The sequence below is a fragment of the Elephas maximus genome, chromosome 3 (assembly GCF_024166365.1).
Source record: "Elephas maximus indicus isolate mEleMax1 chromosome 3, mEleMax1 primary haplotype, whole genome shotgun sequence".
Lineage (NCBI taxonomy): Eukaryota > Metazoa > Chordata > Mammalia > Proboscidea > Elephantidae > Elephas > Elephas maximus.
The window spans coordinates 64,090,835-64,117,188 of NC_064821.1; the positions used below are offsets into that span (position 1 = coordinate 64,090,835).

At 44.5% G+C, this 26,354-nt stretch overlaps 1 protein-coding gene across 1 annotated transcript; it reads left to right on the plus strand.

The window, feature by feature from the left end:
• Window positions 1-1,590: 1,590 nt before the first annotated feature.
• LOC126071669 (elongation factor 1-alpha-like) lies at window positions 1,591-19,856 on the plus strand. The gene is made up of 7 exons (XM_049875898.1): window positions 1,591-1,734; window positions 11,951-12,130; window positions 12,228-12,524; window positions 15,277-15,427; window positions 15,513-15,769; window positions 17,115-17,349; window positions 19,735-19,856. Exons 1-7 carry the CDS (start codon window positions 1,591-1,593, stop codon window positions 19,854-19,856), a joined length of 1,386 nt encoding a protein of 461 aa, XP_049731855.1.
• Window positions 19,857-26,354: the final 6,498 nt, after the last annotated feature.

Here is a 26,354-nt window from a genome sequence, read left to right on the forward strand (position 1 = left end):
TCTGGAAACTTTCTCCACATCAGGTTGGTTTCCAGGCACAGAGCCTGGCCCTTGGGAACGAATGTATGGATTGTTCTAGAAACTCAGAGGATGCAGGACTATACTGCCCTCGGGCTATAGTCCAGTGGCTCTGACCCTCAACAGTGAGGGCTGCCCTTCTCCGAAGGGAGATAGACCCTCTCCAGGTCATCTTACTGCTACACTTCTCCCGGTGTCTGACCCTAAATATTCATTCAACACCCCGTGCTGTGTGCTGGGACCCCAGGGGTGAACAGGGGTGAGGTTGGAGTCAGGTTCTCACTCACCAACAGGCAGAGCTAGGCTCTGGCTAAGATTCTGAGGTCAGGGAACAACTTGCATTCCAGTCCTAGTTCTGCTCTTTCTAACAGGTGGTCCTGCTCCTGGCCTCCAGTTTCACCTCTGTAAAAGGAGGTGAATGATAGCCACTCTCTGCAATTCAGTCACTAGATAGTAAAACCTGAGCAGATCTCTCTGACCCTTGGTCTCCTCATTTGTCGATGATGTTGGTAGTAGTAGCATAAAGGAGATGGTGCCTACAGAGCTTGGGGTCAGGGCCTGGAAGACAGTACACAGTTTCTGCTGGCCGTTATTCATTCACTTAACAAATTCAGTAAGGTTTACCATGGGTCTGGCTCTGTGCTGGCCGCTGGAGACAGATGGTTCGTGATGCCCAAGATGACCCAGGAGGCGGATATGTAAAGAGTTGGAGCCCCCACCCCCTCTCTCCATCCCCCCCCATTCAGATACACACCCCTGAATGGCCACAGAACCCGAAGGCAAGGCTTCAAACTGGTTTATCCCGGTTTGAACCCCTGTGGAGAATTTATATTTCCACCCCAGATATAGTGAGTCAGAATCTGCAGTTTAACAAGATCCCCAGGTTATTCTTATACATAGTAAATTTGAGAACCACTGCCCTGCTAGTGGTTCTCAGTATGACTCCCTAACCAGCAGTATTAGCATCGCCTGGGAGCTTGTTAGAAATGCAAATTATAACAATTTCAAGGGGAGGGAGTCCGGGGTCCTCCCCAGACCGCAGGTTCCTGCTTTCCCTTACCCCCAAGCCTGCCTTTGACCCTGGGGCCACCTCCTACTGCCCAGTCTGGGGGGAAGAAAGGAGGTGGCAATCAATATCTCAAAGCCCAGAGCCGCCTCCTCCAGGAAGGCACCTAGCTCACTCCCCTCCCCACCTGAAACACTAGAGGCCTCTGGGTTTTTCCCATGAGCATCCCGAGGGCCATTGGGAGCCAATGAGGATGCCGGGATGTAAAGTGTAAAAGGGGGTGGGGAGGGGTAACCGGTTGGCTGCTGTCACTGAGTGTTGGTGTGAGGCTCCTCCTGGCTCAGGAGGTAGGCATGTCCTCTTTGGGGCTGGGTAGGGGAGAGGTTTGAGCACCCTCCCAGCTGGTGAGAAGTCTTGGGGTGGTCCCCCTTCTCCTGCCTCCCTGGCCCACTGTTTCCTGGCCATCCTCTGGCCAGGTGGTCCAGTGCCAAGGAAGATGGGTTGGAGGTAGGGGATAGTCAATTTACCCCCTGAGCCTGTCCTCCTCTCTCCTTGCAGCCCCCACTATGGGCAAAGATAAGACTCACATCAACATTGTGGTCATCGGCCATGTGGATTCAGGCAAGTCCACCACCACTGGGCACCTCATCTACAAATGCGGGGGCATTGACAAGAGGACGATAGAGAAGTTCGAGAAGGAGGCGACAGAGGTGAGGCTGCTCTGCCTGAGGTCCAAGGTGGAGCCATTTCCAGCCTTAGACCCCTGTGGATGCCTTGTGGTGGGGGAGGGGGCAGACCATGTCAGCTGTGCAACTAGTGGGCTGGTAGGTGCTTTCCATCGCAGTCATGACGGGCAGGTGGTATTGCCCCCACTTTCCACATGAGGCAAATGAGTCTCCAAGGGTTGAGCAGCTTGCCTGAGATTGCTTAAGGAGAATGGCAGCAGGTTTAAATCCTAGTGTGACATAAGATGCCACACTACGTCTCAGGAGGTAAAGGTGCCAACATTGACCAGTTTAAAAGGGGGAAAGGATCTATTCTTTGCCGTACATCTACTATGGACCTTGGGGTAGCCCCCGGGGACACAGTGGTGGACATGACAGGCCCTGCCCCCCAGGAACTTGTGGTCATACACCCTATGTCATATGATAAGCTCAGCAACAGTGGGGGTGCTGTAGAAGCCCAGGGCAGGGACGATGAACACCGCCTGGGAAGCCCGGAAGGCTTCCCAGAGGAAAGGACCTCCTCTGAGCCTTGAAGAATGGGTGAGGGTGTCTGTGAGCCATGAGGACATCAGAACAGGGGCGCAGAGTGCCTGAGATGGACAGTGGGCATCTGGTGAGCTTGGGGGTGCAGGCTCGAATGCCTTGTGTAGGAGCCTGGCTGCTTTCCCTGCAGCCAGTAGGAAGCACTGAAGGAGGGGAGCACGGGAATGGTGGGATCAGGCATGTCTTTGAGGAAGAGCACTCCAGCCACAGCGTAGGCAGAACAGACCGGAGGGCCCAAAGCTGGGGGCTGAGAGGCCATTTAGGAAGTTGTTGCAGCTGATCCAGGACAGTGAGGATGGAAACCTGGGCGCAGGCAGCAACAGTGGGGATGGATGAAACTTATGGAGTCCAGGAGCATGGAGGCAGGGAACCCACAGAACTTAGAGGTTAGCATAGGGAAGGGGGCAAGGGAGGAAGAGGAGTTGAGGGTGACTCCCAAGTTTCTGGCTTGGGAAATCAGATGGTAGGTGAATCCCAGAGGCAGAGCTGGTCTGGGGTGGGATCAAGTCTCTCCTAGATGTGTGAAATTTGAGGCGTCCATGGGGCCTTCAGAAACCCTGGTGTCGTAGTGATTAAGAGCTACACCTGCTCACCAAAAGGTTGGCAGTTCAAATCCACCAGACACTCCTTGGAAACTCTGTGAGGCAGTTCTACTCTGTCCTATGTGGTCGCTATGAGTCGGAATTGACTCAATGGCAACAGGTTTGCTTTTTTTTTTTTTTGATGGTGCGTTCTGTGCTGATCTCCTGGGGCAGCTGAATATTGAAATCTGGAGCTCAGAGCAGAGACTTGGCTGCGAACTGTGAAGCACTGGAGTGAACTGGGTGTATGCTTTGGGAAAAGGTGAGAAGGAGCCAGAGCCCTGGGGATGGTGGAGAAAGAGGAGCCCGTGCAAAAGGGAGAACCAAGGAGGTGAATGGAAAATTATGGGATGGATTGATGAAGTCTCTCAACAAGATGAGAGTGGTCTTTAGAATCAGCTGCTGCAGAAGGAAAAATGGGGAGGGTTGAAACAAGTTAGCAGGTTGTAAATCAGTGTCACTCAGCTATATAGATCCCGTCTTCTTCATCTGGGCCTCCTGAGGTGTAATCTGAATTGTTGTGGGGCGCTTGCATTGCAGGGGCTTTAAGGAAAGTTTAGAACCCTGAGAAAAAGCTGATTGGCCTGTAGCCCCCCCATATGGTAGAAACATAACCAAGAGGGTTATGGAAAGAAAAAACTGATGCGGTAGTTCTCGAACTTTCTGGTCTGAGGAACCCTTTCCACTCTTAAAGGAACCCAAAGAGCTTTTGTTTATGTGACTTGTATATCCCACAACGAAAATTAAAAAGAAGTTTTAAAAATATTTAATTCACTTAAAAATAACAGTAACAAACTCCTTACATAGTAATGTAAATATATTTTTATGAAAAATAACTATTTTCCAAAACAAGAAGAAGTTAATGAGAAGAGTGACATTAATTTATATTTTTGCTGCTGTCTTTAATGTCTAGCTTAACAGAAGATAGCTGGATTCCCGTATCTGCTTCTGCATCCAATCCTTTGCAATATTACATGTCATGTTGTCTCTTGAAAATGCCACTGCGTGCTCACGAAGGAATGAGAGGGAGAAAGGCAAATAATGTTGTGGTATTAGTATGAAAATTGTTTTGACCTTGTAAACTCCAAGGGAGTCCCTGGGAGGTGCAAACGGCTAATGTGCTTGACTGCTAACCAAAAGGTTGGAGGTTTGAGTCCGTCCAGAGATGCCTCAGGAGAAAGACCTGTCAATCTACTTCTGAAAACTCAGCCATTGAAAACCCTGTGGAGCACAGTTCTACTCTGACACACCCGGGGTTTCCATGAGGCAGAATTGACTTGACAGCAACTGGTTGGTTTTAAACCTCAAAGAGTCTCAGGGAACCTCCCATGGATCCCTGGGCCCCCCCGAGAACTGCTTATCTAATGGATGGACTTTATACAGGTTTCTATGGTAGGAAAAGACAGGACACCTAGGTTCTAGTCCTGTTTTTTTTATTTAAAAATTTTTTTTATTGTGCTTTAAGTGAAAGTTTACAAATCAAGTCAGTCTCTCATACAAAAATTTGTATACATCTTGCTCTCCCCCTAACGAGACAGCACACTCCTTCTCTCCACCCTGTATTCCCCATGTCCATTCAGCCAGCTCCTGTCACCCTCTGCCCTCTCATCTCCCCTCCAGACAGGAGCTGCCCACATAACCTCATGTGTCTACTTGAGCCAAGAAGCTCACTCTTCACCAGTATCATTTTCTGTCTTATAGTCCAGTCCAATCCCTATCTGAAGAGTTGGCTTTGGGAAAGTTAGTCTTGGACTAACAGGAGGTCTGGGGACCATGACCTCCGGGGTCCTTCTAGTCTCAGTCTGGTCTTTTTACAGGAATTTGAGGTCTGTATCCCACAGCTCTCCTGTTCCATCAGGAATTCTCTCTTGTGTTCCCTGTCAGGGCAGTCATCGGTTGTAGTCAAGTACCATCTAGTTCTTCTGCTCTCAGGCTGATGTAGACTCTGGTTTATGTGGTCCTTTCTGTCTCCTGGGCTCGTAATTACCTTGTGTCTTTGGTGTTCTTCATTCTCCTTTGCTCCAGGTGGGTTGAGACCAATCGATGCATCTTAGATGGCCGCTTGCTAGCTTTTAAGACCCCAGACGCCACTCTCCAAAGTGGGATGCAGAATGTTTTCTTCATAGATTTTTATTAGGCCAATTGACTTAGATGTCCCCTAAAACCATGGTCCCCAAACCCCCGCCCCTGCTACTCTGGTCTTTGAAGCATTCAGTTTATTCAGGAAACTCCTTTGCTTTTGGTTTAGTCCAGTTGTGCTGACCTCTCCTGCATTATGTGTTGTCTTTCCCTTCACTTAAAATAGTTCTTATCTACCACCTAATTAGTGAATACCCCCTTCCCTCACTCCCTCTCTCCCCACTCTTGTAACTGTCAAAGAATATTTTCTTCTCTGTTTAAACTATTTCTCGAGTTCTTATAGTAGTGGTCTCATACAATAGTATTCTTTTTGCAACTGACCAATTTCACTCAGCATAATGCCTTCCAGATTCCTACATGTTATTACGTGTTTCACGGATTCATCCTTGTTCTTTATCGATGCTTAGTATTCCATTGTGTGAACGTACCGTAATTTATTTATCCATTCATCCATTGATGGGCACCTTGATTGCTTCCATCTTTTTGCTTTTGTAAACAGTGCTGCAGTGAACAGTCAGTTGGCCAGGAAGCTGTCTTCCATATTTCTTGGCATAGACGAGTGAGCACTTCCAGCGCTGCATCTGTTTGTTGAAACATCTCAATTGATATTCCATCAATTCCTGGAGGCTTGTTTTTCACCAATGCCTTCAGGGCAGCGTGGACTTCTTCCTTCAGTACCATTGGTTCCTGATCATATGCTACTTCTTGAAACGGTAGAACATAGACTGATTCTTTTTGGTATAATGACTCTGTGTATTCCTTCCATCTTCTTTTGGTGCTTCCTGTGTCGTTTAATATTTTCCCCATTGAGTCCTTCACTATTGCAGCTCAAAGCTTGAGTTTTTTCTTCAGTTCCTTCAGCTTCAGAAACGCCGAGCGTGTTCTTCCCTTTTGGTTTTCCTTCTCCAGCTCTTTGCACATGTCATAATACTACTTTACTTTGTCTTCTCAAGACACCCTTTAAAATCTTCCGTTCAGTTCTTTTACTTCATCAGTCCTTCCTTTTGCTTTAGCTGCTCGACGTTCAAGAGCACGTTTCAGAGTCTCCTCTGACATCCATCTTGGTCTTTTCTTTCTTTCCTCTCTTATCAACAAGCTCTTGCTTTCTTCAGGTATGATGTCCTTGATGTCATTCCACCACTCGTCTGGTCTTCAGTCACTAGTGTTCAATGCATCAAATCTACTCTTCAGATGGTCTCTAAATTCAGGTGGGATGTACTCAAGGTCATGTTTTGGCTCTTGTGGACTTACTCTGATTTTCTTCAGTTTCAGCTTGAACTTGCATATGAGCAATTGATGGTCTGTTCCACAGTCGGCCCCTGGCCTTGTTCTGACTAATGATATTGAGCTTTTCCATTGTCTCTTTCCACAGATGTAGTCAATTTGGTTTCTAGTGTTCCATCAAGCCAGGTCCATGTGTATAGTCACTGTTCATTTTGGTGAAAGAAGGTATTTACAAAGAAGAAGTCGTTGGTCTTGCAGAATTCTATCATTCGATCTCCAGCATTGTTTGTATTACCAAGGCCATATTTTCCAACTACTGATCCTTCTCCTTTGCTTCCAACTTTCACATTCCAATTGACAGAAATTATCAATGCATCTCGATTGCATGTTTGATCAATTTCAGACTGCAGCAGCTGATAAAAATCTTCTATTTCTTCATCTTTGGCCCTAGTGATTGGTGTGTAAATTTGAATAATAGTCGTATTAACTGGTCTTCCTTGTAGGCATATGGATATTATCCTATCACTGACAGTGCTGTACTTCAGGATAGATCTTGAAACATTCTTTTTGACGATGAATGCAGCACCGTTCCTCTTCAGGTTGTCATTCCCAGCATGGTAAACCATATGATTATTCGATTCAAAAGGGCCAATACCAGTCCATTTCAGCTCACTAATGCCTAGGATATTGATGTTTATGCATTCCATTTCATTTTTGACGATTTCCAATTTTCCTAGATTCATACTTTGTACATTCCAGGTTCTGGTTATTAATGGATGTTTGCAGCTGTTTCTTCTCATTTTGAGTCATGCCACATCAGCGAATGAAGGTCCTGAAAGCTTTACTTCATCCACATCATTAAGGTTGACTCTACTTTGAGGAGGCAGCTATTCCCTAGTCATCTTTTGAGTGCCTTCCAACCTGGGGGGCTCATCTTCCAGCACTATGTCAGACAATGTTCTGCTGCTATTTTTAAGGTTTTCACTGGCTAATGCTTTTCAGAAGTAGACTGCCGGGTCCTTCTTCCTAGTCTGTCTTAGTCTGGAAGCTCAGCTGAAACCTGTCCTCCATGGGTGACCCTACTGGTATCTGAATACCAGTGGCATAGCTTCCAGCATCACAGCAACACGCAAGCCCCCACAGTATGACAAACTGACAGACACAATCTTGCTTGCTGAAAGTGAAGAGGACTTGAAGCACTTACTAATGAAGATCAAAGACCACAGCCTTCAGTATGGATTGCAACTCAATACAAAGAAAACAAAAATCCTCACAACTGGACCAATGAGCAACATCATGATAAACGGAGAAAAGACTGAAGTTGTCAAGGATTTCATTTTACTTGGGTCCACAATCAACAGCCATGGAAGTAGCAGGCAAGAAATCAAAAGACGCATTGCATTGGGTAAATCTGCTGCAAAGGACCTCTTCAAAGTGTTGAAGAGCAAAGATGTCTCCCTGAAGACTAAGGTGCACCTGACCCAAGCCATGGTATTTTCAATTGCATTATATGCATGTGAAAGCTGGACGATGAATAAGGAAGACCTAAGAATTGACGCCTTTGAATTGTGGTGTTGGCGAAGAGTATTGACTACACCATGGACCGCCAAAAGAATGAACAAACCAGCATACAACCAGAATGCTCCTTAGAGGCAAGGATGGCGAGACTGCATCTTACATACTTTGGATGTGTTGTCAGGAGGGATCAATCCCTGGAGAAGGACATCATGCTTGGCAGAGTACAGGGTCAGCGGAAAAGAGGAAGACCCTCAATGAGGTTGATTGACACAGCGGCTACAACAATGAGCTCAAGCATAACAACGATTGTAAGGATGGCTCAAGACCGGGCAGTGTTTCATTCCATTGCGACTATGAGTCGGAACTGACTTGACAGCACCTAACAAAAACAACAGCAGCTGCAGTGTACACGGGTGTGCATATATCTATTCCTGTGAGGGCTCCTATTTCTCTAGAATATATATTCCAAGGAGTGGGATTGCCGGATCGTATGGTAGGTCTATTTCTAGCTTTTTAAGGAAATGCCAAATTGATTTCCAAAGTGGTTGTACCATTTTACATTCCCACCAGCAGTGTATTAGTGTTCCAGTCTCTCTAAAACCTCTCCAATGTTTATTATTTTGTGTTTTTTGGATTAATGCCAGCCTTGTTGGAATGAGATGGAATCTCATTGTAGTTTTGATTTCCATTTCTTTAATGGCTAATGATCATGCGCATATCCTCAAGTATCTGTTAGCTACCTGAATGTCTTCTTTAGTGAAGGGCCTGTTCATATCATTTGCCTATTTTTTAACTGGGTTGTCTTTTTGTTGAATTTTTGTAGTATCATGTAGATTTTAGAGCTCAGACGCTGATTGGAAATGTCATAGCTAAAAACTTTTTCCCAGTCTGTATGTAATCTTTTTACTCTTTTGGTGAGGTCTTTGGATGAGCATAAGTGTTTGATTTTTAGGAGCTCCCAGTTATCTAGTTTCTCTTCTGGTGTTTGTGCATTGTTAGTAATATTTTGTATACTATTTATGCCACGTATCCTAATACTAATAACAGCATCATCCCTATTTTTTCTTCCATGATCTTTATAATTTTAGATTTTATATTTAGGTCTTTGATCCATTTTGAGTTGGTTTTTGTGCATGGTGTGAGGTATGGGTCTTGTTTCATTTTTTTGCAGATGAATATCCGGTTATGCCAGCACCATCTGTTAAAGAGACTGTCTTTTCCCCATTTAACTGATATTGGGCCTTTGTCAAATACCAGCTGCTCTTATGTGGATGGGTTTATGTCTGGATTCTCAATTCTGTTCCATTGGTCTATGTATCTGTTGTTGTACCAGTACCAGGCTGTTTTGACTACTGTGGCAGTATAACAGGTTCTAAAATCAGGTAGTGTGAGGCCTTCCGCTTTGTTCTTCTTTTTCAGTAATGCTTTAGTTATCTGGGACCTCTTTCTCTCCCATATGAAGTTGGTGATTTGTTTCTCCATCTCATTAAAAAATGTTGTTGGAATCTGGATGGGAATTGCATTGTATCTATAGATCGCTTTTGGTAGAATAGACATTTTTACAATGTTGCGTGTTTCCTATCCATGTGCAAGGTATGTTTTTCTACTTATGCAGATCTCTTGGTTTCTTGCAGTAATGTCTTGTAGTTTTCTTTGTATAGGTCTTTTACGTCTCTGGTTAGATTTATTCCTAAGTATTTTATCTTCTTGGGGGCTACTGTAAATGGTATTGATTTGGTGATTTCCTCTTTGATGTTCTCTTTGTTGGCATAGAGGAATCCAACTGATTTTTCTATGTTTATCTTGTATCCTGATTCTCTGCTGAACTCTTCTATTAGTTTCAGTAGTTTTCTTGAAAATTCTTTACAGCTTTCTGTGTATAAGATCATGTCATCTGCAAATAGAGATACTTTTATTTCTTCCCTACCAGTTTGGATGCCCTTTTTTTCTTTATCTAGACTAATTGCTCTGCTAGGACCTCCAGCACAATGTTGAATAATAAGAGTGGTGATAAAGGATATCTTTGTCTAGTTCCCGTACTCAAGGAGTATGCTTTCAGACTCTCTCCATTTAGGATGATGTTGGCTGTTGGCTTTGTATAAATACCATTTATTATGTTGAGGAATTTTCCTGCTATTCTTATTTTGCTGAGAGTTTTTACCGTGAATGGGTGTTGGACTTTGTCAAATGCCTATTCTGCATCAATTGATAAGATCATGTGGTTCTTGTCTCTTGTTTTATTTATATGCTGTATTACATTGATTGTTTTTCTAATGTTGAACCAACCCTGCATACCTGGTATGAATCCCACTTGGTCATGGTGAGTTTTTTTTTTTTTTTATGTTGTTGAATTCTATTGGCTAGAATTTTGTTGAGGATTTTTGCATCTACGTTCATGAGGGATACAGGTCTGTAATTTTCTTATTTTGTGGTGTCTTTACCTGGTTTTGGTATCGGGGATATGCTGGCTTCATAGTATGAGTTTGGGAGCATTCTGTCCTTTTCTATGCTCCGAAATACCTTTAGTAGTAGTGGTGTTAACTCTTCTCTGAAAGTTTGGTAGAACTCTCCAGTGAAACCGTCCAGGCCAGGGTTTGTTTTTGCTGGGAGTTTTTAAATTACCTTTTCAATCTCTTCTTTTTGTTATGGGTTTATTTAGTTGTTTTATCTCCGTTTGTGTTAGTTTAGGTAGTGAGTGAGTTTCTAGAAATTCATCCATTTCTTCTAGGCTTTCAAATTTGTTAGAGTACAATTTTTCATAGTAATCTAATATGATTCTTTTAACTTCAGTTGGGTCTGTTGTGATATTGCCCAGCTCATTTCTTATTTGAGTTATTTGCTCCCTCTCCAGTTTTTCTTTTGTCAGTTTGGCCAATGGTTTATCAATTTTGTTAATTTTTTCAAAGAACTAGCTTTGTTCTTGCATCTCTTTCAATTGTTTTTCTGTTCTCTGTTTCATTCAATTCTGCTCTAATTTTTCTTATTTGCTTTCTTCTGGTGCCTGAGGGTTTCTTTTGTTGCTCTCTATTTGTTCAGGTTGTAGGGATAATGCTTTGATTTTGGCCCTTTCTTCTTTTTGTATGTGTATTTATTGATATAAATTGGCCTCTGAGCACTGCTTTCTCTGTGTCCCAAAGGCTCTGATAGGAAGTGTTTTCATCTTCACTGAATTCTATGAATTTCTTTATTCCATCCTTAATGTCTTCTATAACCCATTTGTTTTTGAGCAGAGTATTGTTCAGTTTCCAAGTGTTTGATTTCTTTTCCCTGATTTTTCTGTTATTGATTTCTACTTTTATGGCCCTATGGTCCCCCAAGCGTCTGTGAGGAAAGCATGTTCCTGTTCCCTAGAGCACACAGGTGGGTGGATTCTGCAGCCAGACCATGGGTAGCCAGTGCTTATGGTTGTAAGGTCTAGTCCTATCTGTTAATAACCTAATTCATTTATTTGAGGAAGTCGTGGTCTCTTGTCTTCCTTATTCTCCACAGTGCCCCTGGGGCCTAGTGCAGCATTCTAATTAGAACTGAGATGAACACATGCCTAGGGTGTTGCAGCTGACAATGGGTAGCGTCTACCCTCAACCAGTATGGTCACCTGTAGATGCTATGACTTTATTAGCATCAGTGCAGAAAGTTCAATTTATCAAGCTACCATTTACTATAGGTTAGTGGTTAACAGCTTGAATTTTAGAGTTAAACTTTTGGTTCAAATCCTTGTTCTGCAGCTTATTAGCTGTATGATCTTGGATGAATTATTAATTTCTCTGTTTTTCATCTGTAAGATGGAGATAACAAAAATAGCTACTTCTCTGAGTTCTCGTAAGGATTAAATGAGATAATCTGTGTTAAGTGCTTAAAACAGTGCCAGTTACATGGTCAGCAATACTGAAGTGTTTGCTGCTGTTACTAACTTGAGGGCTTATTGATCACGTACCAGGCCCACGTGACAGGCTAGGCACTTTATGATATGACCCTGGGTCATTCTGACTCTAAAACTTGCTCTTAAAAAAAGAAACGAATTATGCAGGCAATACATTCAATTGAAAAAATTAAAATTCAAACAAAGACCCTTCTGTTTATTGCCTTGTTACTTCCACTCTGACTCTAACTTATTTGGGAACTTTCTTCTTGGCTGATGCCCACCCGACTTGGCAATGGAGGTGACCCTAGGGTTTTCCCTCCCATTCCTGGCCCAGATGGGTAAAGGCTCCTTCAAGTACGCCTGGGTGCTGGACAAGCTGAAGGCAGAGCGGGAACGTGGCATCACCATTGACATCTCCCTGTGGAAGTTCGAGACCAGCAAATACTACATCACCATCATTGATGCTCCAGGTCACCGTGACTTCATCAAGAACATGATCACAGGCACCTCCCAGGTACTGCCAGCGTGGCCCTGGCCCTGCCATGGGGTGGGAAGTGGGTATTCCAGGCCAGGTCTGAGCTGGCACTTCCTCCGTGTGTCTCTGGGGCCAGGCAGACTGTGCTGTGCTGATTGTCGCAAGTGGTGTAGGCGAGTTTGAGGCTGGCATATCCAAGAATGGGCAGACCCGTGAGCACACACTGCTGGCCTATACGCTGGGAGTGAAGCAGCTCATCGTGGTGGTCAACAAGATGGACATCACAGAGCCGCCTTACAGTTGTGCACGCTTTGAGGAGATCACCAAGGAGGTGAAGGCCTATATCAAGAAGATTGGTTACAACTCTGAGGCTGTGGCCTTTGTGCCCATTTCAGGCTGGCACGGGGACAACATGCTGACTGCCAGCAGCAAGGTGAGTGCTGATGGGCCAAGGCCATTGAAATGAGACTTTCCTACTCAAATCTTTGTGCTTTTACTATAATATAATATCCAGGATTGACGGGGTGCTTATGGGCTAGGTACTACGAATGATCTCCATCTCCATGGGATACAATCCCCATTTTCAGATAAACAAACAGAGGTTGTGTATACTGAAGACTACATGACTACTAAGCATAGAGCTGTACTATCCAAAATGGTAGCTGCTAGCTACACGTGGCCATTTTAATTTAAATTAATTAAAAATAAATAAAATAAAAATTCAATTCCTCAGTCACACTAGCCACATTTCAAGTGCTCAACAGTCACATATGGCTAATGGCTACGATATAAGCACAGTTATAGACTGTTTCCATCATTGTGGAAAGTCCTATTGGATAGCGCTTTTAGGTTCTAGAAGGCTGGCAGTGTGGGGGCAATATTAATATGTCTAAGATACAGTCCCTGTGTTCATGGATCCCACAATCTAGTAGGGTTCGATATTTCTAGACAAATGTCTCACTACCAAGGAAGTCTAGCTCTGGGGTCAGACCCGGGTTCAATCCCAGCTTCAGCCCTTTCCCACGGTAAAGGAGCGAGTGAGTCATTAATGCACTGGACCTCAGGACTCACTTCATGGGGGTATGAGAATGACATGAGAGAATCCACCTGGGTGCTCAAATGCTAATTGCTATCACTTATTACATTTACCTAAAGCCTACCTTTTCTTAACTGACTTCAGAATACTCTTAGCCTTTTCTTCCACATGTACACAGCTATCTTTTTCTGATGACAAAATAATATCTACCATGTCTACAATGAGATGTGAAGCATAATCCCATAAAATATAGTTAACCTAGTTTTTGTACAGGTCTTTCTAGGTATTCACAGCTGGACTCAAACTACACATACTGTTCTATAACACTTTTTATTTTCTTTTAATTTTTCTTGCCACTTAAACATGTTGAATAGTCAGTCAATGGCTTTATTGTATCTCATGGAGGTACAGTCATTTGTTTAGCCATATCCATTAAACCAAAAAAACCCAGTGCTGTCGAGTCAATTCTGACTCATAGCGACCCTATAGGACAGAGTAGAACCGCCCCATAGAGTTTCCAAGAAGCGCCTGGTGGATTTGAACTGCTGACTCTTTGGTTAGCAGCCGTAGCACTTAACCACTACACCACCAGGGTTTCCATACCCATTATTAAATGAAAATGTGGTTAATGATTTGAGTCATTATGTGCCAGACACCTGGCCAAGCACTTTGCACATATAGAACCCCATGATGAAGGCATTCTATCTCCACTTAAGATGAGAAAACTGTGGTACAGTGCAGTTAAACAATAGTGTATTGTTTCTAATTTTACCAAAAGCTGCCATAAGCATCCTGATAAATAAATCTTTGCATGTATCCTCGATAATCTAATTAAAATAAATTCCTAATGAAACAAAGGGTAGGCATTATTTTGGGGGTATCTGACACGTACTGCCTGACTGCCCACGAGAAAGATTAGAACTGCCACCCTCAGGGTGTTTATTGATTTATCTGGTGTCTGAAAGTTTGCGTACTGGGCACTGTCCTTGGTGCTGAGGGCACAACAATGAATGAGACGCAACTCTGCTCATGGCCCTTACAGCCTCCTAAGGAAGGCATAATATGGTAGATGGTGACAAGTGCTGGGAAGGAAAATCTAAAGAAGGGTAAAGGAGCATGGCATGGGAAAGCTGTTTTATATTGGGTGGCCAAGGGGGGGCTCTCCTAAGATAATGTTAGAACAGAACCCTGAGGCTTTAGTGCCTGTTTCCCCACACTGAGTACCACCACGCCGCCCCCCACCCCACACACGCTGAGTATCATCACACATTTCAGCTTGTGAGGTAAGGGGGTTTCACACCCATGTTCTTTTGAACATTTATTTACCAGTTTTTTTTTTTTTTTATTGAGTTGGCTTTGATTCATGGCAACTCCACCTATGTCAGTGTAAAACTGGTCCATAGGGCTTTTAATAGGTGATTTTTCAGAAGTAGATCACCAGGCCTTTCTTCTGAGGTGCCTTTCTCTGGGTGGACCGGAACCTCCAACCTTTTGGTTAGCAGCCGAGTGCTTAACCACTTTCACCACCCAAGGACTCCTGTGCTAGCTGTTCCCACTTCTCAGAGACACAAAGAGGGTGGCCTCCTTTATGCCACAGCTGGGAACAGGCTTTGGACCCTGAAGCATATTCTTTAGGGCATCTCTCTTGGGGAAAGCTTTAGTCTTTAGAAGGTATTGGTATTGGAGTATTAGAGTCTGGTTTTCGTTCTTACTTCTGATGCTTATTTAACTTGCTGTAACTTCAACAAGTCCCTTCCCTTCTTTGGGCCTCAGTTTCCCCATCTGTGAAATGAGCGGATAGAACGAGATCTAAGTGCTATTCAGATTCTGTGAATCTCTGCTTCCTGAAATACATTGGCTCAATTCAGGAGCAGTGTCTGTGAGCTTTGGGTTTGTTGCTGCCATTTAGTGGGTATATAGTAGATGTCAAGCATTGTGCTGGGTAGCACGTGTGGTGGTCTTTTCTGTCTTGACAATGACATGTAAGATAGGTGGTGATAATGCTATTTCACAGATGAGGAAGCTGAGACTGAAAATGCATGAAGAAATTGCTTGAGGTCTCATGTCAAGTGTAGGCTGTTACCTGGGACAGAGCCAGGCTCTCTGTCAGCTGAGGGAGCTGCACACGTTTGCTTGGTGGCTTTTCCAGATGCCCTGGTTCAAAGGCTGGGAAATCACCAGGAAGGAAGGGAATGTGACAGGCATGACATTGCTGGATGCACTGGACTCCATCATTCCCCCTGCCCGCCCCACCAACAAGCCCCTGCGGCTGCCCCTGCAAGATGTGTACAAGATTGGGGGTGAGTACATGTCGTGTCAGGGTACCTGGGGTTGAGGCCCCATTGAGACCTGGCCTCTGACAGCCTGGTGGCTCTATCCCTCCAGGCATTGGCACTGTACCTGTGGGTCGAGTAGAAACAGGCTTCCTCAAGCCCGGCATGGTGGTGACCTTTGCCCCCTGCAATATCACCACAGAGGTCAAGTCTGTGGAAATGCACCATGAGGCCTTGGCCGAGGCCTTGCCTGGTGACAACGTGGGCTTCAATGTGAAGAATGTGCCAGTGAGGGACATCAGGCGGGGCAACGTGACAGGGGACAGCAAGAACGACCCACCCTCGGAGGTGGGAAGCTTCCTCTCCCAGGTGAGAAGGCCCACTTAGGAGCTTCCTCCTAAGGTGATCACACTGTCCTGGGAATAGGATGGGCCACCAGGTCATTCAGGATGCGGGTCGGTGAGCACGTGCTCCATGCTGGACTCTTCACAGTAAGGTAGGTGGAGTGAGACTGCTTGGGTCAGAATCCTGACTCTGCCACTTACTTGCTGTGTGACCTTGAACATGACAATAGACTTCTCTGATCCCATTAGTTCCCACAATAAGGTCTTGATGTCTTAAAGCAGTGGCTCTCAAACCAGGTGGAACAGAATCACCCGGAAGTACTTTAAAATCACAGATTCCTAGGACTCTCCCTGGTGGTTCTGATTCAGTAGGTCTGAGTGGCAGAGTCGCTGGGTGATGCAAACAGTTAAGCACTCAACTACTGACTGAAAGGTTGGCTGTTCAAACCCCACTCAGAAGTGCCTTGGAAGAAAGGCCTAGCAATCTGCTGCCAAAATGTCACAGCCTCGAAACCCCCACAGAGCAGTTCAGGGTCGATTCAATGGTAACTGGTTGATTGGTTAACGCTGGGTGGGATATGGGAATCTGTCTATTCAGAGCTTTCAGGTGGTTCCCTGGCACACTGACTTAGAGCATGAAGCCTCCGTTAACGCAGTGTCTGGTACATGCTTACTACCCCAGTGGAGGCTGGCTCTACCTAGCAACAGCCTTGGGATCATTAAATGAGATGGTGATTTCTAAAACAGCTGACCTGGAGCCACTAACAAATTACATAGCTGCTATTGTAACTCATTTTTCTAAACCACACATCTATGTGTGTAGGCTGGGAAGTCCCTGGGTGGTGCACACAGTTAGTGAGCTCAGCTGCTAACCAAAAGGTTGGAAGTTCAAGTCTACCTGGAGGTGCCCCAGAAGAAAGGCCTGACAGTCTACTTCTGAAAAAAATCAGCCATTAAAAACCCTAGGGAGCCCCGTTGTACTGTGACACGCACGGGATCATCATGAGTCAGTCAGCTCGACATCAACTGGTGGTGATGCTGTAGGCTTTAGTATCACTCGTCCCCAGCTGTGACACTTCCTGTGAAAACTGGGGCAGGTAACTCGTCTCTCTGCCCCTCAGTTTGCTTGTTGAAAAGAGAAAATGTGAATAATCATACTGCGTGTACCTCATAGGGCTGCTGAGAAAATGAACTTGGAATATACAAGACTCACTTATCGTGGAACTTGGTATATCCCATAAACACTGAACTGTTCACTTTAAAGTGTGTCCAAGGTACCTGGCCGCGTAGCTGGTTAGGGCCATCTCCTTTGGAGGTTGCTGGGCTAATGCCCTCTCCTGTCCCCCTTCCCACCCCATCCTGTGCCCCAGGTGATCATTCTCAACCACCCCGGCAACATTGCAGCCGGCTACTCCCCAGTTCTGGACTGCCACACAGCCCACATCACCTGCAGGTTTGCTGAGCTGAAGGAGAAGATCGACCGGCGCTCAGGCAAGAAGCTTGAAGACAACCCCAAAGCCCTGAAGTCCGGGGACTCGGCCATCATCCACATGATCCCGTGCAAGCCCATGTGCGTGGAAAGCTTCTCAGAGTACCCACCCCTTGGTAAGGCTCAGCACCATTTGGTCACCTGGGACTGCCCTTTCCTCCTCCCAGGTCAGGGGATTCAGTTGACCCATGTGTCACACCCGAGCCAGGGAGCAGAGCCTGGATACAAGGGTCCAAGTGCCATGTTAGCAGGGCCTAGAAAGGGGAAGTCTTGCCAGGTGTCACACAGTAAGTCAGGGGCCACTTTAGAGCCTTGCTACTGTAAGTGTGGTCTGTGGACCAGCAGCATGGACATCACCTGGGAGTTGGTTAGAGATACAGAATCTCAGGCTCCACCCAGACCTGCTAGCCAGAATGTACATTTTAACAAGACCCCCAGGTGATAGCAACACACATCAAAGTTTTCAAAGCACTAGCGTAGAGAAGGTGAATACTGCAAAGGTTAGTAGGGACTTCTATTCTCTTCTGCTCTCTAGTGCAGTGGCTTTCGAACCTGGTCGATAAGCAGAATCACTGGGGGAATCTCTGAAACCCAGGGCCCAGACCCCAATAAATTTGCCAGATCAAGGCTGTAGCCTGAGTCCATTTTTTTTTTTCTTTCTAAAGTATTTAAGCATTCTTTTTCTTTATGAGTTGGCAGAATGAGGTGGTGCCCTAGCAACCTGCACAGGTGACTAATGAGTTCTTTGAGTATTGTTGTTTCATTTATTTATTTTTTTTAGGTACTGGGTTCATTATGAACTCACAGCTTTTTATACATTTTTATGTTTCCATCTGCTCAGCCTTTAATTAATTTTTCTGCTTACTTTCTTAATGCTCAAATTGTTCCGTCTTTGACCAACAGGAATTTCCTCTAATTGGCTCCTGGGTCCATTTGATAGGACCTGGTCATCCTTTTTTTTTTTTTTCCAATTAAAAAAATTTTGTGTGTGTATGGTAAAATATATATAACAAAAATATTGCCCTTTAACTATTCTTAAGTATAGAATTCAGGAATACATTTCTTGGGCTCCCCAGGTACCCTATGCATGGCCGGGCTTGAACCATTTACCTAGAACATTCTAAACTGAAATCTATAGAAGTAGGCACTTTATAGGAGCCCTGGTAGCTCAGTGGTTAAGTGCTCAGCTGCTAACCAGACAGTCGGTAGTTCGAGCCCACCAGCTGCTCTGTGGGAGGAAGATGTGGCAGTCTACTTCGATAAAGATTTACAGCCTGCAAACCCTATGGGGCAGTTCTACTCTGTCCTATAGGGTCACTATGAGTTGGAATTGACTGGACAGCAATGGTTTTTTGGGTTTTGGTGGCACTTTTATGAGGGTTTCTGTGCCAAGCTATGTGCTAAATGTTAGTTACTAAGAGACAAGGAGAACAAGTCCCTGTCCTCAGGGGCTCCCAGTTGAATTCTCCCAGGGGTGAATTTTAAACAAGGCTAATCCGAGAGCGAGATATGGGCCAGAGAGGCTGCCACATGAATGTTGTGATGCTGAGTTACTTCCTCCTGCCTCTGCCAAAAATACTGTGAGGCTCAAAGCCAGATGCCAAGCCTTTCCCTCTACAACTTGAAGAAAGGGGTGCATTGAAGAACCCCCTTGAGAAGCAAGTGCCAAATTCACAGTTGACGTAAGTGAGATCCATCAGCAGATGAGTTGTGATGAGCACAGAGAAGGTGCTAGGTGCTTGGTTGCTGGGAGCATTAGGATGGTAGGGCGTTGGGTATACCAAAAGGAAAGCTTTCCCTTTAACCTTTACTGTGCTGATGGAAGCAGGACAGTCAAGCTGCTAAGAATAAAAGCTCTGGTGTGTGACTTCCAGGTTTTCAACTATTACAGCCACTCTGTAATAGTCCTTCCACTTCTTCACCTCAGTTTCCACACCTGTAAAATAACGAGATCTACTATAAGTTGCTGGGAGGATTAGACGTATGACTCAGATTATCATGTACTCGGCTCACTTGACATAGTCCCTGAGTGGTGCAAAAGGTTAACATGCTTGCTGCTAACCTAAAGGTTAGTTGTTTGAGTCTACTCAGAGGTACCTCAGAAGAAAGGCCTGGCAATCTACTTCCAAAAATTCAGCCGTTGAAAACCCTACGGAGCACAGCTCTACTCTGACACATATAGAGTCACCATGAGTTGGAATGACTCAATGGCAACTGGTTTTTTGGCTCATTTGAGTTTCTCGCAGCGCAGTGGTTAAGCGCTTGGCTGCTAACCAAAAGGTTGGCAGTTCAAACCCACCAGATGCTCCATGCGAGAAAGATGTGACAGTCTGCTTCTATAAAGATTACAGCCTTGGAAACCCTATGGGGGAGCTCTACTGTGTCCTATAGGGTCGCCATGAGTAGGAATCCATTCTATGTCAACAGGTTTGGTTTTTGGTGTGCAGTAGCTCTTGCCCTGGTGGGGTTCCCTGCTTGTTTCTCCATATCCTGTGTCCTAGGCCGCTTCGCTGTGCGTGACATGAGGCAGACGGTGGCTGTTGGGGTCATCAAGGCCGTGGAGAAAAAAGCAGCTGCTGGCGGCAAGGTCACCAAGTCAGCCATGAAAGCAGCCAAGAAGTGAGGAGTGGAGGCCACCCCAGGCCCTGGGCAGCCTGTGCAGAGCCACACCTGGGAAGAGCAGCTCAAAGAGAAGCCTCAAAGGTCCACTATGCTTTGGCCTGAAACTGTCTGAAGCCTACCCCTGCTAACACTGTTGTCTTTTTGCTGATGACTTTGATGCATCGGAATAAAGCCCAGCAAGTCTTTTGGCCTCTGCCTCTGTTGACCTTCGTATCTCAAGCAGGGGGGAAGCAGTTGGGGCACTGGAAGTCTAATTCTGCCACTCCAGCTTGCTTTGGGGGCCTGACCAGTGCAAGAACCAGAGAGTGGGGATCATGGGGAGGGAAGAATGTCAAGGAGGAGGGGCAAGGGCCTATCTAGGGGAAAATAGGGCCCATGACAATTAGTTTTAAGTTACTGAATGATCTCTCACAGCTGGCCAATAGAAACTGTTCCTTAACGTCCCTCCTCTTATTAGCGCACCTCCTCAAGTGGCGCCCAGGGCACCCATCCTATCCATCACACCTCAGTTATACCTGGGGAGGGGATACTCTGAGGAAGCTTTTGGCCCTGGCCTAGTTCATTATTCCTCAATCAGGTCTAGACTCTGGTGTTAGACTACCTGACTTAAATACTGGTCATAAAAGCTGCTAAACTTCTGTGCACCCGTTTCCTCATCTGTAAAATGGGTTCTATAGAGGAGCAAAACTAATGAAGTGTATATAAAAATATATAGAAATAAATTTATTTCAGGGAAATGGCTCATTCAATTGTGAAGAAATGGGTTACATAAATATGGGGCTGGCATTCCCAAATCTGAGCATCAGGCAACAGGCTGAAGACTTATATTGGCTCACAGGGTTGCCAGGGGCTGACAAACCCAAAATCTGCAGGTCAGGTGGCAGGCTGGAGGCCTCTCCTGGCTCACAGGGTTGGGGGGGTTGTCGAATCCAAAATCTGCAGGTCAGGCAGCAGGCCAGAGACATCTGCAGGTTTACATCCTGTCTTAGTCATCTAGTGCTGCTATAACAGAAATACCACAAGCAGATGGCTTTAACAAAGAGAAATTTATTCTCTCACAGTCTAGGAAGCCAGAAGTCCAAATTCAGGGCATCAGCTCCAGGGGAAGGCTTTCTTCCTCTGTCGGCTCTAGTGGAAGGTCCTTGTCATCAATCTTTCCCAGCTGAGGAGCTTCTCAGCACAGGGACCCCAGGTCCAAAGGATGCTCTATTCTCCTGGCTCTTGTTTATTGGTGGAATGAGGTCCCCACGTCTCTCTGCTTGCTTTTCTCTTTTATATCTCAAAAGAGATTGACTTAAGACACAATCTAATCTTGTAGATAGGGTCCTGACTCATTAACATAACTGCCTCTAATCCTGTCTCATTAACATCATAGTGGTAGGATTTATAACACATAGGAAAATCATATCAGATGACAAAATCGTGGACAGTCACACAATACTTGGAACCATGGCCTAGTGAAGTTGACACGGATTACGGGGGGACACAATTAAATCCATGACACATCCCAAAAAGTGGAGGTCAGGCAACTATAGAGGGCAGAGGGCAGAAGGCAAGCCAGCTTTGCCAGAACATCCATTTCTGGAGGCAGAACCCACCCCCAAGAAAACTCCCTTTAAAAGGATTGGCTGCTCACATCAGATCACAAAATGGAAGGTGATTACACTGAGAATCATAGCCTAGCCAAGTTGACACATAGCATCAACCATTCCAAATAGTATCTGCCTCCATAGGGTTATTGAAGATCGAGTGAGCTGATACCTGCTGTGCACACCATTAGCTGTTCGTTAGCTACTCTCATTAGCACGGTGTGGGTACTGGAGCCAGGTGAGAGCTAGTTCATTTGAAGAAAAGTTGGGAGGGACAAGGAGGAGGAAAGGAACAAATTCTTGGGAGAATGAGCCCTGTTTTATATCTTCCCAGGTATATGCTTCCCTCAAGTTTTTTTCTTTATTTTGACAATTTCAGACTTACAGGGAAGCTTCAAGAACAGTCCATTTTCATATATATTTCACCCCGATTCCCCAATCATAAATTTACCCCACTTGCTTTTTCCTATCCCCTCTCTCTTTCTATATATTTTCTGAACCATTTGTGGGTAAATTGTAAACCTGATGCCCCATTTAGCCCAAATACTGTATGTTTATTTCTTAAACACGAGAACATTCTCTTACACAACCAAGGTTTGATCATCAGAAACAAGAAATTAACATGGATACAATACTGAAATCTACAGGCCTTTTTCAGATTTTGCCAGTTCCCACTAACGTGCTTTATGTTGTTGTTAGCTGCCATTAAGTAAACCCCTGGTTGCTGGTGACCCCATGCATGATGGAATGAGACACTGCTCAATCCTGCACCACCTCCATGACTGTTTGCAGTTCGGACCATTTTGCTGCATTGGGTTTTCATGGCTAACTTTTGGAAGTAGATCGCCCTGTCTTTCTTCCTAGTCTGACATAGTCAGGAAGCGCCACTGAAACCTGTCCAACATCATAGCAACATGCAAGCCTCCACTGACAGACGGATGGTGGCTGCATGTGCTTTATGTTGTTGTTGTTGTTAGGTACCGTCAAGTCAGTTCTGACTCATAGCAACTCCATGTACAATAGAATGAAACACTGTCCAGTCTTAACACCATCCTTATAATCGTTGTTATGCTTGAGCCCATTGTTGCAGCCATTGTATCAATCCATCTCATTGAGGGTCTTCCTCTTTTTCGCTGACCCTCTACTTTATTAAGCATGATGTCCTTCTCCAGGGACTGATCCCTCCTGATAACATGTCCAAAGTATGTGAGACAAAATCTTGCCCTCCTTGCTTCTAGAGAGCGTTCTGGCTCTACTTCCAACATAGATTTGTTAGTTCTTTTGGCAGCCCATGGTATATTCAATATTATTCATCAACGCCATAATTCAAAGGTGTCATTTCTTCCCTTGGTCTTCCTTATTCATTGTCCAGCTGTTGCGTGCATATGAGGTAATTGAAAATGCTATGGCTTGAGTCAGGCGCACCTTAGTCTTCGAGGTGATATCTTTGCTTTTGAACACTTTAAAGAGGTCTTTTGCAGCAGATTTGCCCAATGCAATGTGTCTTTTCACTGCTTGACTGCTGCTTCCATGGGCATTGATTATGGATCCAAGTAAATGAAATTCTTGACAACTTCAATCTTTTGTCCATTTATCAGGATGTTGCTTATTGGTCCAGTTATGAGGATTTTTGTTTTCTTTATGTTGATGTATAATCCATACTGAAGGCCATAGACCTTGATTTTCAGCAGTAAGTGCTTCAAGTCCTCTTTACTTTCAGCAAGCAAAGTTGTATCATCTGGATAACACAGGTTGTTAATAAGTCTTCCTCCAATCCTGATGCCCCATCCTTCTTCATATAGCACAGCTTCTCGGATTATTTGCTCAGCATACAGAAAGAATAAGTATGGTGAAAGGATACAACCCTGACACACACCTTTCCTGACTTTAAACCACTCAGTATCCCCCTGTTCTGCTCGAACAACTGCCTCTTAGTCTATGTACAGGTTCCTCATGAGCACAATTAAGTGTTCCGGAATTCCCATTCTTCACAGTATTATCTATAATTTGTTATGATTCGCACAGTCGAATGCCTTCGCATAGTAAATAAAACACAGGTAAACATCTTTCTGGTATTCTCTGCTTTCAGCCAGGTTCCATCTCACATCAGCAATATCCCTTGTGCCATGTGCTCTGCTGAAACTGGCTTGAATTTCTGGCAGTTCCCTGTCAATATACTGCTGCTGCCGTTTTTGAATGATCTTCAGCAAAATTTTACTTGTGTGTGATATTAATGATACTGTTCAATAATTTCCCACATTCAATTGGATCACCTTTCTTGGGAATAGGCATAGATATGGATCTCTTCCAGTCAGTTGGCCAGGTAGCAGTTTTCCAAAATTCTTGGAATAGATGAGTGAGCACTTCCAGCCCTGCAACGGTTTGTTGAAGCATCTCAATTGGTATTCGGTCAATTCCTGGAGCCTTGTTTTTCACCAATGCCTTCAGTGCAGCTTGGACTTCTTCCTTCAGTACCATCAGTTCCTGATCATATGCTATCTCCTGAAATGGTTGAACATCGACCAATTCTTTTTGGTACAGTGATTCTGTTTATGCCTTCCATTTTCTTTTGATGCTTCCTGTGTCATTTAATATTTTCCCTGTAGAATCCTTCAGTATTGTGACATGAGGCTTGAATTTTTTCTTCAGTTCTCTCAGCTTGAGAAATGCTGAGTGTGTTCTTCCATTTTGGTTTTCTATCTCCAGGTCTTTTTACATGTCATTGTTATACTTGACTTTGTCTTCTTGAGCTGCTTTTTGAAGTCTTCTGTTCACTATTTTACTTCATCATTTCTTCCTTTCACTTTAGCTACTTGATATTCAAGAGCAAGTATCAGAGTCTCTTCTGACATCCATTTTAGTCTTTTCTTTCTTTCCTGTCTCTTTAATGAGCTCTTGCTTTCTTCAGGTATGATGCCCTTGATGTCATTCCACAATTCATGTGGTCTTCAGCCATTAGTTTTCAATGTGTCCAACCTATCCTTGAAAGGGTCTCTAAATTCAGGTGAGATATACTCAAGGTTGTACTTTGGCTCTTGTCAACTTGTTCTAATTTTCTTCAGCTTCAACTTGAACTTGCAAAGGAGTAATTGATGATCTGTTCCATAGTCAGCCCCTGGCTGTGTTCTGACCGATGGTATTGAGCTTTTCCACTGTCTCTTTCCACAGATGTAGTTGATTTGAAGCCTATGTATTCCATCTGGTGAGGTCCACGTGTATAGTCTCTGTTTACGTTGTTGAAAAAAGGTATTTGCAATGAAGAAGTCATTGGTCTTGCAAAATTCTATAATGCAATCTCTGGTATCATTTGTATTACCAAGGCCGTATTTTCCAACTACCAATCCTCCTTCTTAGTTTTCAACTTCTGCATTCCAATCACCAGTAATTATCAATGCATCCTGATTGCATGTTCGATTAATTTCAGACTGCAGAGGTTGGCAAAACTCTTTGGCCTCAGTGGTTGGTGTATGAATTTCAGCAATAGTTGTATTAACCCATCTTCCTTGTAGGCGTATGGATATTATCCTGTCACTGACAGTGTTGTACTTCAGGATAGATCTTGAAATGTTCTTTTTGACAATGAGTGCAATACCATTCCTTTGCAAGTTGTCGTTACCAGCAAAGTAGACTATATGATTGTGTGATTCAAAATGGCCAGTACCAGTCCATTTCAGCTCACTAATGTCTAGGATATTGATCTTTATGCGTTCTGTTTCATTTCTGATGATATCCAGTTTTCCTAGATTCATACTTCATACATTCCAAGTTCCTATTATCAATGAATGTTTGCAACTGTTTCTTCTCATTTTGAGTCGTGCCACATCAGCAAATGAAGGCTCTCAAAGCATGACTCCATCCATGTCATTAAGGTCAGCTCTACTGTAAGGAGGCAGCTCTTCCCAGTCATATTTTGAGTGCCTTCCAACCTGAGGGGCTTGTCTTCCAGCTCTATATCAGTCAGTGTTCCACTGCTTTTCATAAGGTTTTCACATTTTTTTCAGAAGCAGACCTCCAGGTTCTTCTTCCTAGTCTGTCTTAGTCTGGAAGCATGACTGAAAATGTCCACCATAGGTGACCCTGCTGGTATTTGAATACCGGTGACGTAGCTTCCAGAATCATAGCAACACTCAAGCCCCCACAGAATGACAAACTGACAGATATGTGGGGGTACATGCTTTATAGCTAAAGAAAATTCGGGACCATGCATTTCATTCAGTTGCCTTGTATTTTTAGTCCAAGTTTTGAAACCCCTCCGTGTTCCACTCAAAGTTCTGGCTGAGGCCACAGCTCTGAGCTGGCCGGTGGATGCTTGATGGAGTGGGCTCAAAGGAGGGGCCCTTTGTCTTTGCTTTCCTCCATCAGCCCAGCTTCTCACAAGTGTCCTCTTGTCACTTGGGTGAAACAAGAAAAGAGTAGGGGCTTCTGCTTCCTCTACGGGATGAGAAAAGGGAACTATGGCAGAAGAAAGGGGCTCAGCTCCTATTCCTCCAAAGCTCTCTGTGTTCTCTTTTTCCCATTTGCTCCAGTTAAGGGAACTGGCTAAGGCCAGCTTTTGCCTAGGGCATGGATACTGACTCTGCATTGGGTACACGCATGAGGATTGAGGATGGACCAGGGAGCCCTATTACCTGTTGTCTGGGGCTGGAGTCCTTGTATGTCAGATCAAGTTGTAAGTCATTTTTGTGCCTACAGGAATACCTTCTCTCAATTATATACCCTGACTAACATTTGGGGGCAGGGAGGCAGGGAGAGAGGTTTACTTGGATATAATTCTTTATTAATAACAAATTCACCACTTATTGTGGGTTTACTATTTGCTTTACACAATTGTCTCATTTAATTTTTTTTTCTGGTGAAAATATACACACCAGCACATTCACCAATACAACATCTTCCACATTTACAATTCA

What these genes read in the sequence shown, in the direction of transcription:
- LOC126071669 (XM_049875898.1), top strand. Translation starts at nt 1,591, where the DNA reads ATGGGCAAAGATAAGACTCACATCAACATTGTGGTCATCGGCCATGTG. An exon ending in TCGAGAAGGAGGCGACAGAG is followed by an intron (nt 1,735 to 11,950) that starts GTGAGGCTGCTC and finishes TTCCTGGCCCAG; the next exon opens with ATGGGTAAAGGCTCCTTCAA. An exon ending in AGATGTGTACAAGATTGGGG is followed by an intron (nt 15,428 to 15,512) that starts GTGAGTACATGT and finishes CTATCCCTCCAG; the next exon opens with GCATTGGCACTGTACCTGTG.